Source organism: Gymnoscopelus braueri (genome assembly GCF_963280865.1).
Source record: "Gymnoscopelus braueri genome assembly, chromosome: 10".
Lineage (NCBI taxonomy): Eukaryota > Metazoa > Chordata > Actinopteri > Myctophiformes > Myctophidae > Gymnoscopelus > Gymnoscopelus braueri.
Genome location: NC_137611.1, coordinates 36894582 through 36905032, shown reverse-complemented (window position 1 = coordinate 36905032; position 10451 = coordinate 36894582). Strand labels below are relative to the sequence as shown.

Below are 10451 nucleotides of genomic sequence, written 5' to 3'. Positions count from 1 at the left end.
AAATAAAACTGTTTTCCGTTATTTATATATATATATATATATATATATATATATATATATATATATATATATATATATATATATATATATATATATATATATACACATATATATATATATACACACACACACACACACACACACACACACACACACACACACACACACACACACACACACACACACACACACACACACGTATGGTCTTCTTCTACTTTCTTTATATATATATATATATATATATATATATATATATATATATATATATATATATATATATATATATATATATATATATTAAATAATATATATATTTTTTTATTGAATTGTGTGTGGTCTTCTCTTCTTAATACTTTCTTTTGTTCTCCTGGTAAAAAAAAAACAATGAGTTATAATATAGGGTAAAACCCAGACAGACAGACAGACAGACAGACAAGACACCCCCTGCATGACGTCTCCAGTCAGCAGCAGCAGCCCCGTGCATCCATCCAGCTCCGTGACGTCACGCGGAGGAGCGTCGCGGGGCTGGCCGCAGCACGCAGCGCTCCAGTCAGTCAGTCAGTACCGTAGCAGACCGCGGCCGGAGGAGGACTCTGTATACAGCAGTACCACGGTGGAGACACACACACACACACGCGCACACACCCGTGTTTACAGGCAAGTGTTTACTATACTGGCGACAGACATTTCTTGTTTTCAATGTTGACGTTGTTGGTGGTGGTCGTAATCGTAAATGGTGGAATATAACATAATACGCTTCGTTTTGAGGGGGGTTTAAAATGCCGCAGAGTGAGAGAGGGGAGAGAGAGAGAGAGCGGTGGTGGTAGAGAGACACTCACACGCTGTGTGTATGTGTGTATGTAAATCTCATGTATGGTCGCGCTCGCGCGAGGCGAGGGTGTCGCTCGCTTAAAAAAAAAGAAAAGAAAAAATATAAGCTAACAGACGCGACCTGTTCTTTTTTTATTTACATTATTGCGGGAGACACGGTCGTCCCCGCCGCCACAGCAGGCAGGTTATGGTTATATATTAGCTGTACGTGCTGCTTGTAGTAGCCATGAAGGCTAGCTAATGTTACTAAACTGGTGGAGAGTGTATTCAGTGAAAAACGACGAGACATTTCTCCCACAATGTGTTACAGTGGAAAAGCTACGCCTTCGCCTCCTCCTCACAGCAAAGCACGTAGCCTCTACTCAGACATGTCCGTGTTTTCCTTCTGTCGTCTGATATATTATTATCATGTACGCTTATTGATTGGAAATGTTGAATGTTTTCACTCTCTAAACGGAATCAAGTGAGGAGGAGGGGGGGGGGGTATAAACAGCCCGACCCTGTCTGTCTGTGATTGTGACATGTATTGGTTTGGCAAAAAACAAAGCTATAAACGCCTAGAGGATTTACTTGTATGTGTGTGTGTTATGACCAGACTGTAGACAGTGAATGTCATTATCAGTGGTGTGTGTCTGCATACCGCTGCCGTCGTGGCTGGGCTGGCTGGCCGGGGGTGGGGGGGGGGGCTGAAGTACAGTTCACCCGCAGACGGGGGGGGGGGGGGGGGCACTGGTGTCCTTGGGAGCCGATCATCCCAAAGGAGGGCTTCATACACTAGTCTCAACAGTGTTGCCATGTTGGCTTATTATAAGCGACTTTTGGGAATATTTTCATGATAATGTTTCGTGCCAGGCACCATTTGTGTTGTTAGAATGTTTCATGTTTCAACAAAAAAAAAAAAAAATATTCCATATTTTATTGCAAGAGTTTTTGAAAATATCCGATATACAAGCTCACAACGCGTCGCGATGAGACGCGATTGTGAGCTTGTGATCGGCTATTTTCAAACAGCCGAAGCATATTATAGGTTTAAAGTGCTCATGTGGCCTATTTGCTTCTTTTGGGCTTGTTTTCCTAGACATGGTTGCTCATTTCTCTCACAAAATATGGCAACACTGCTCTCAACTCCGTAATATTACCGTCCGTTAACGTTTCTTTCAACATACATAATCCATGTGTTATTATAGGAAAAACTGTAGTGTTTTAATGATCATATGGGGTTTGGTTGTTAGAGATTGTTCAGCTACACTACTGGCTGGGGGTCCTTGCCTGCATTGGTGAATCATACGAGATTAATTGCAGCGATTCTTTTGCTTTTTCCCCCGATCGGACCGTGGTGGAGTTCGGCTCTAAATGCGTCGTATAGAGGATCTAGCTTTCTATTTGCATGGGGTTCTGTTGTGGAAAACTTGCTGTATTGAAATCCAGTTAGCTAAACCAAACAATTTATGTGCACTACAGGATTTTCTAGAGTGGTTTTATGCTGCCCGCATCCATTTGAGCATAATCAGAATACAAAATATTTCATCGCATCAGTCTACTATAATGCACTTGATCAGAACTACATAATTTGCCTACTGTAACGTCAAAGTAACTATTACTTATTTCCTAATTAATTGGTATAACTAATGAATTGAGGCGAAAAGGAGGGTAAAACATTATTGGCTACTCAAATTTAGGGGAAAAGGAAAAAAAGTAACTATTAATTACGTTTCCCTCTTTCATTCTTTTAAATGGTGGTGTCATATTGCAGTAGTAGCCTCTATCATCTACACAGGCTATTCCTGTTAACATTCACGACTGTAATAACGCCATACAAAACGCCTCATTCCACACTACTGGTCATGCTGGGGAGGTAATGACCAAACCAAGCAATGGACTGTTGGTCTTAAATGGGGGGAGCAGACACAGTAGACGGGACAGTGGATTGGGAAGGGCGCTTTAATTTGTTTGATTGATTTAGACTCTATACTATAGTTCACAGTGTAATGGTAAAATGGCTCTGTAGTAGTGGTTTTTAGCTTGGGTCGGACCAACTGGTTTCACCACCTGTTAAAATTAGCACTCTGTCTTCAGTGTCTTGGAAATTTTGTTTCACTGCAGTTGGTGACAACTTGGATGCAAATTCAGCTGGGGTTCAATTACAAGGACTGAAAGGGCTTGTGTTTGTGTGAAGTATGGTAATGGCCTTTTGGCTTAGTGGGCCATGTAAGCAGCCATTGACCTCTTAAACCCCCGACCACCAGTGGCCATAAAACATTTTAAATCCTTATGGGTATTTTCATGCCCCACAACATTTGTTGATGAGATCATTTCCTGTATTCTCTCTGTAGAGAGCATATAAATTACACATAGTTAGAATGAAGTCTTAGTGCTTTATGTCTTGCTCTACATTTGTTCTTTTTGAATAACTCCTTTTTTCTTCTTGCTGTAGGAAATAGACCAAAACACTGAGACCTTCTGCTTCAATCACCATCATGCGTGTGTCTGCGTACCAGAAGATTTGTATAATTTGAAACAAAATAAGGAGAAAAGACAGACTCGGAGGGATATACGAGGAGCTCAGCCAAACTGACAGACAGAACGACAAAAACCCAGTGCTCAGACATGGCCAGCACTCAGACCAGTTTGAAAACTCCTTTCAAAGACTTGACCTCATTCAAGGGCAACATGAAACGACTTTACCGAGAGCGCCTGGAGGACGCTCCCATAAAGAAGCGTGTGATGGCAGAGATCAACCTTAAGCGCCGCAGCATGGAGTCCCTGCCCCGCACCCCCAAGGTGAAGAGGGAGCAGATGGACGAGTCCGAGGCTGACCTGGAGGGCCATGCCGAACTGCACTTGCTCGGCTCGGCCAAAGCTCTGGACCTGAGCCCGGGCCTAAAACATACGCTCGCCCAGTTCACCCTCAGCAGCCAGAGCTCCCTGGGGGGCCCGGCTGCCTTCTCAGCCCGCACAGGCCACGAGGCGTCCCCTGCCTGTGGCATGGCTCCCCTGCCTTCCCCTCCGGTGCTGGGAGGTGGACCTCTGCTGGTGCCCTGCGACAGCTCCACTGAGCTGACCCATTCCCTGCTGGAGGGAGAGTCCATCTCGTGCTTTGCTGTTGGTGGGGAGAAGCGCCTCTGCCTGCCCCAGGTGCTCAACTCGGTGCTGCGTGACTTTTCTCTGCAGCAGATCAACGGCGTGTGTGACGAGCTCTACGTCTACTGTTCGCGCTGCGACGGCGAGCAGCTGCATATCCTCAAGGTGCTGGGCATCCTGCCTTTCAACGCGCCCTCCTGTGGCCTCATCACCCTGACAGACGCCCAGAGGCTGTGCAACGCGCTGTTGCGCCCCGGGGCCGCCCTGCCTGCCGACTCCAAAGGCAAGCTGCCCACTCAGGGCCTGCTCAAGGAGAGCGAGGCCAGCTTCCAGGTTGAGCACCAGTGTCTGGGAAAGTGCCATGGTCTCTTTGTCCGCCAGTTCTACACCCAACCCGAGGCGCCCTGCATCCAGTGTGTGGAGTGCCAGTTGCTGTTTTCACCACAGAAGTTTGTCATGCACTCGCACAAATCGCCCGACAAGAGGACCTGCCACTGGGGCTTTGACTCAGCCAAATGGCCTTGCTACCTGCAGCTGGCCAGGAAGTATGAGGGCACGCCCGAGGAACCCCAACTCAAACAGCTCTTAGACGAGGTCAAGGAGAAGTTCCACTACAAGCTCAAGAGGTCACTAGACAAAGTAAGTCCACCCTAATTAATAAATTAAACCAGCCAGGTTTGTCTTGGGAACACATGTCTTGATTTTTGCTTAAATGAGCTGTAAAGGTCGCTGCTAGTTGTCTGGGGTGAAAGGAGCGAATCCGAGCTGTGGTCGTTATGTTTGGGTTTGCTCTGAAACTTTCCATGTTGGCTGTTGTACTTGGTTCTCCCCCACTTCCTTTCTGTAATGATCCAGCCCCATGTTCTCTATGTCCTGCAGCTGTGACTAGACGTGATCAGTGCTGGTGTTTTCTTAAACCAGCACTGACCTAGTATGTGTGAGTGAGGCTTGGGACAGGTGGTGACATTATGCGTGGCCTGATCTGATCTTATGAGGCCAGGCCAACTGGCTGCAGCCAGAGGGGAAGTGCATCATTTGTTCCCTTAGGTCACCTAGGGGTCGCTTGGAATGTAATTGAACAAAAGGGCCATTTCACTCCTTTTAACTGGGGTTATTACTTGCCAATCAGTCGGCCTACATGAGGGCTTTTAAAACTAATCATTGCCAATGATTACTTTTAAAAGCCCTCACATAGGCAGACTTTAAGAATAAGGTTACTACTTAAAAAAATGTTTATATGATAACTGGAATTATTTTTCTCCATAATCCCGCCCCTTCGTCCCCATGTACACCTATCACACAGACAGGCCAATGACTCAATGACCCTACTAGTAGTTTGTGTTAAAGGGGTAGTTCACCCCCAAAATGACTTTTTTTCTATTGATTACTCACCCCATGGAGCCTTGAATTCATAGATATTTTTTAGTTTTTGTCACATTCCTAAGCCAATAATTTGATTATAATAAAATTGTCCCCATTGATTCCGGTAGGAGACACAAATGCATTTGTGTCTCCTACCGGAATCAATGGGGACAAATTTATTTTAATCAAATAATAAAGGAAGGAATGCGACAAAAACTAAAAAATATCCATGAATTCAAGGCTCCATGGGGTGAGTAATCAATAGAAAAAAAGTCATTTTGGGGGTGAACTACCCCTTTAAGTGCCAGAACTCTATGGAGTGTGAGTGGGCTGTTCCTGGCTTTATATTTTCTTTCATTATTTTTGGAGGACAAAAAAAAAGTGTCACAGCAGTGGTACCAACGAGCCTATTCTAAAAGTCAGCGGTCAGTAGGGGGTAAAAAAGCTCTAGATTGTTTCTGTGCCATTGACGGGCATATGTCTCATGACCTCCCCCTGACCACAGTGGACTCTGGCTGTTCTTTGTTGTTTTTGTTGTATTTTGTCAGGAAGGGGTTGGCTTGCATTTTTTTGTTTTTCCGTTTGATGTGGTTTGACTTGTTACAGTAGGAGACATTCAAACATTTTTTTGCAGCAATCCAGAAAGCCTTTTTTGTTTGTTTGGCTTTTGCCTTTATTTCCAGAAGAAAAAGAAAAAATGACAGTAGAAACAAGACCATAGAAAAAAGAAGCCTTAAAATATAGAAACAGGTGCACCATCCTGTGAAGGTTAATGTATCCTTATCTTGAAGGAGTGAATGCTGAACACATTACCCACCACAGTATTTTCCACCATACGTTTCTCTTTTAAAAGGGATTGAACTGGAAGTGAACCCCACCGCAAAACCCTGATTCACAGAGCTTAGTGGTGGCAGCACTGCGACAGGCAGCGGGTTAAGCCACCAGCACAGTGTGAGTGTGTGTGCATGTGTATGCCGAGCAGACATGCAGGAGATGAGAGCGTGTATTTATAGTGTGTGCAGGTATGAGAGTGGAGCACACACGCTACTGTAATCCAGCGCCGCTCGCATTCTATCCAGTTATGTCTGTGCGAGCCAGCGAGAAGCTCCCGGTCTCTCTCACACTCTCCCTCCCTCCTTCTCCCGGCGTGTTTAACTTGGTGTGAGTGTGCCGGGAAATGCCGTCTGCTGTCTCGTCTAGCGCCCCAACAGCATTCCTGCACCACCCCGGCCTAACCCCCCGTTTCTTGGCTAGAGGTTTGTCTTATAAGATTTAACCACTATCAACTTGGGGTCCCTACTTGGCCATGTCATTGTGGGTGAAAACTTGTTTTAAAAAAATCTACTTTTTTTCACAAGGCATCACATGTTGTATTTTGTCAGAATACTAGGGATTTCTACAATAGATAGTATGAACATGGATGCACATTTGTGAACATACAGTACAGGTACAGGAAAAGAGACATACGCCCACTCAAGGTGTAGTAGGCCTGTGTGACAAGTCCAATGTCCCTTGCGGTGTGTGTCTGTGTCTGTGCGCAGTGCCGCCATCACTATGCAATAAGCTGGTAACTGGAGGCAAGTATGACGCATCTTTGTCTCCATGTCTCACACCTCGCCAGTCTCTCTGGAGCCTCTGTCTGACTGTCTCACCACAATTTTCAGGTGTCGTCTACCACTGGGGGATTTTTCCTCCGCTGCTGCTATTGGGTTTCTTTTTACTTCAACTTTTTCTTTTAATTACTTCTTTTTTTTCTTTTCTTTTTTTTAGTTGACCGCCGTTATTATTGCCTTGTTTTCTTGTTGCTCTATTCTTCTGTGGGCAGGGCCTAATCGGCAATGGTGCTGTTGTTTAATGATTGTGGAAGTGAAATCTTTTTACACAATCACACAGACACAAACACAGTCATGCCACAGTGGTGTACAGACATTTTGAAACACACGCAGAGTCGCAGACACACAATCACAAATGGCCATGTTCCTGGAAAGCCACTTGCTTGCGTGACTTCAGGAAGCAGGTGACTTTTTGGTGTTGGAAGAGGAACCCCCCCAGAGCGGATGCAGAAGCGTGTGAAAGGCCAGCAGCCAGGGAACAAGGTGACCCAGTACTGTTGGCCCTCTGCTCAGGACACCGAGGTTCTCTTCCAAATTCCCACCCCCTCTCCGTAATGTGCACGTGTTTGAATGGAAAAATCACGTGTGTTTATGTACGCGGAAAGCGTGCGTGTTCATGTGTGTGTTTTAGCAGGAAGTGAAGCAGACGGACATGTCTCTCACCCTGAACATCCTCCAGACTCGTATCGTCTAGGCTCTCCCACTGCGCTGCCAGAGTGACTCACAGTTTCCACATCCCAGTGGATGTTAGTGAAAGGCCAGCCAGGCAGCCAGGGGGCTCTTAGACCCCCCCCCCCCACCACCACCACCACCCCACACATACCTTCAGAGAGAGATGGCCCGGCATGTTGGTTTAACCCCGATTCCAGACCCTCTACCCCCAACGGGCCCTTATTTACACACAGTGTCAATGTGCACATTGACGGCTAGTTCAAGGTTTTTTTTTTCCAGAGAGAGTGCGGGGGGTTTGGGGTTGGGGGGGGGGGAGCACACGAGGCCAGGAGACATGAACAAGACTGGCCTTCTGGAAGTTTCTTGCACCCTCCCTCTCTCCTAAACTGCTACCAGTAACGGCATCCTGTTGGGAGTGTTTGGTGTGAGAAGCAGCAGGGCAGTTCAAACCCCATTTTACCCTCATATAGGAAAGAAGAACCTGCCCTTTGTGCCTTCAGGTACAGTTTATACCTAACCGGCCGCTCCCTGCACTGTAAACAAAGTTCACAAGAAAGATGCCGCCATTGGACCACCGCAAGCTGACCGCTTATCTCCAGAGTCACTGCATTATCCTAAAACACAATGAGTTCATTTGTCCTTCAGGGGAATGACGAGCGTCCACACGTTTCCTCAGACGAGATAGCGTGTCGTCATATCTGTCTGGGTTTTTTTCTTCTTTCAGATTAAAAGGGAAGAACTTCCCACTCGATGATCTGTTCCTCCCTTGTGAAATATCTGTCTAGCTGGAAGGACATTGTGTCTGTTTGGGCTACATGTTTACATGGCCTGTCATCAGACATGAGCTATGACATGGCTCTGTGTTGCAGCATATCTAGAGCACAACATCCCCAGGAGATAATTAAACTGACGTGGTGGTTATTAAGAATACCGGGCAGTGGACAATATTATATTATATCTGGAGATATACAGTACTTAACATATCTTTTACACTCAGCGAAAAGAATGAGCGAAGTAATCAGAATAGAGGCAAAATCTGTGTCTACTGTCTACCCATTGGTTGGTATCTTAGATTCATGTACTTTTTCATGAAGGGTAAAACCAAATGCTGTAATCATAATGACAGTATTTTGTCCATATTCTCAAACACTGTTAGCTTTAACTGCTAGCTGAGGAGCGCTGTTGGCATTATAGCTGTGTGTGCCCCATCGGGCCTCTGTCTGTGTGTCCGCCAGTGTCCTGTTTATAGCCTTGCCTCTTGGCCCAGAGTCAGCAGCGTCAGACAGAGAGAACAGCCTTCCTCTGTGTTGTCTCCCCAGCCCGAGACTGAGACTGAGACAGTGGCTGCGGTGCAGACGTCAGACAGCTGCCTCTCGCCGGCTTCCTCTTCTTTGCTATTTGGAAACCAGTGACTTCATTACCGCAGACCAGCGCAGCTGCACTCTCTGAAGCCTGTTTCCTTGGCTGTCTGTTCTCGTCTGTCTGTCTCTCTCTCTCTCTGTCTGTCAGTCTCTCTCTGTGTCTGTGGGTCTGTCAGCTAAGATATCTAATTGGGTTTTGGCAAGCTCTGCTTATAATTCACTGCTCTGGCTTTGCTGTCTCTCTCTCTCTCCACCCCTCTTCTATTTCTTCTCATTTACTTCCCCTTTATCTCCTCGCCACTTCTCCCTTTCCTTCCTGTCCCCTCCATCTCGTGTCCTCGCGCATAGTGTCCCCCTGCCCTCGGATCATCATGTCATTATTAACACACCCATCCTCCACTCGTCATCATGCCGTCTCTTCCTCTCTCCTCTTCGTCCGAGACCAGACCGATCTGCAGCACGATATAACCCACGTGTGTCCTCTCTTCCGAGCAGACAATACGCCCCCGGGGGCCCCAATTAGCAGGACGGTAACAAAATAAGCGGCCAAATGACCCGATAAGTCGATGGTTACATAAGCAAAGGACCACTTGTGTGCTACGTCTGCGAGTCGGACGTGGAGGAGAGATGGCAGGTATCGATTGAACAGGCCTCCCGACCTTGATGGATGCGGCGGGTCGTCTAGTGACACCAAGGGAGGGAGGGGAGGGGAGGGGGGGGGGTAGAGGGTGAGCGGTGACGGAAGAAAGAGGAGAAGAGTGAAATGATGTGATACAGTCACAAGGACACATCCAGCTGTGGACGGAATTACATAAGGATGTGTCTGTGTTCTGACTTGTCGGGCAGAAATCTCTTATCTCGATATTTTAACTTTTTTGCGGAAGGGTTCAAATCATTGGTGGGACATAACAGTTACAGAGTGTGGCATTACCTCCCCTCCCTCCAGTCCTCCTGTGTTAGTGAACTCATTGTACACGCAATAATCCAACAACCGGAAATGGTTTATGACAATCATTTTGTTTATGGGTTTGCATGCACGCCAGTAAAGCAATAATAAAAAAAACAACGGTTTATGATTCAGTCAATAACATACTGTCTACATTACCTCTGGCAACTGCCTAAAATACTTTTTTGTCGACATCGGTATCTGCAATTATGCAGCCAATCGATGAGTCCCAATTTATAACATTTAAATTCTTGAAAGATATTTAATATAGCTTTAGTGGTAAAAATAAATAAAAAATGTATGCTTAATTTAAAATGTTATCAATCAGGATTTTGTGTTTTTCTTTTCTCAAATAAAAATTTGCACTTTTTTAATAGTTCAAAACATTAGTAATCAGTGGTCTATGACTCTCCAAAATCGGACCCAATCTGGCATTGGTCAGGCTCTACCAGACAGGAGTATTAAGACAGACAGACAGACAGACAGACAGACACTTGACTGTGAAAACACAGCTCCTCTCATGGGAGCAGAAGAAGGCATGTGAGAGAGAGGGAGAGTCGTCACGGCTGCAGCCTCTCGCTTTCT

The 10451-nt window shown here is 45.9% G+C and overlaps 1 protein-coding gene across 1 annotated transcript in view; it reads left to right on the top strand.

Annotated features, from left to right (window-relative positions):
• The first annotated feature begins 559 nt into the window (after positions 1-559).
• The window catches only part of skila (SKI-like proto-oncogene a), a 33983-nt gene continuing 24091 nt past the window's right edge, over positions 560-10451 (top strand). The window contains 2 exon segments of the mRNA XM_080439884.1: positions 560-657; positions 3266-4551. Coding sequence (XP_080296010.1) covers positions 3439-4551 — 1113 coding nt within the window. The 5' untranslated portion in view covers positions 560-657; positions 3266-3438.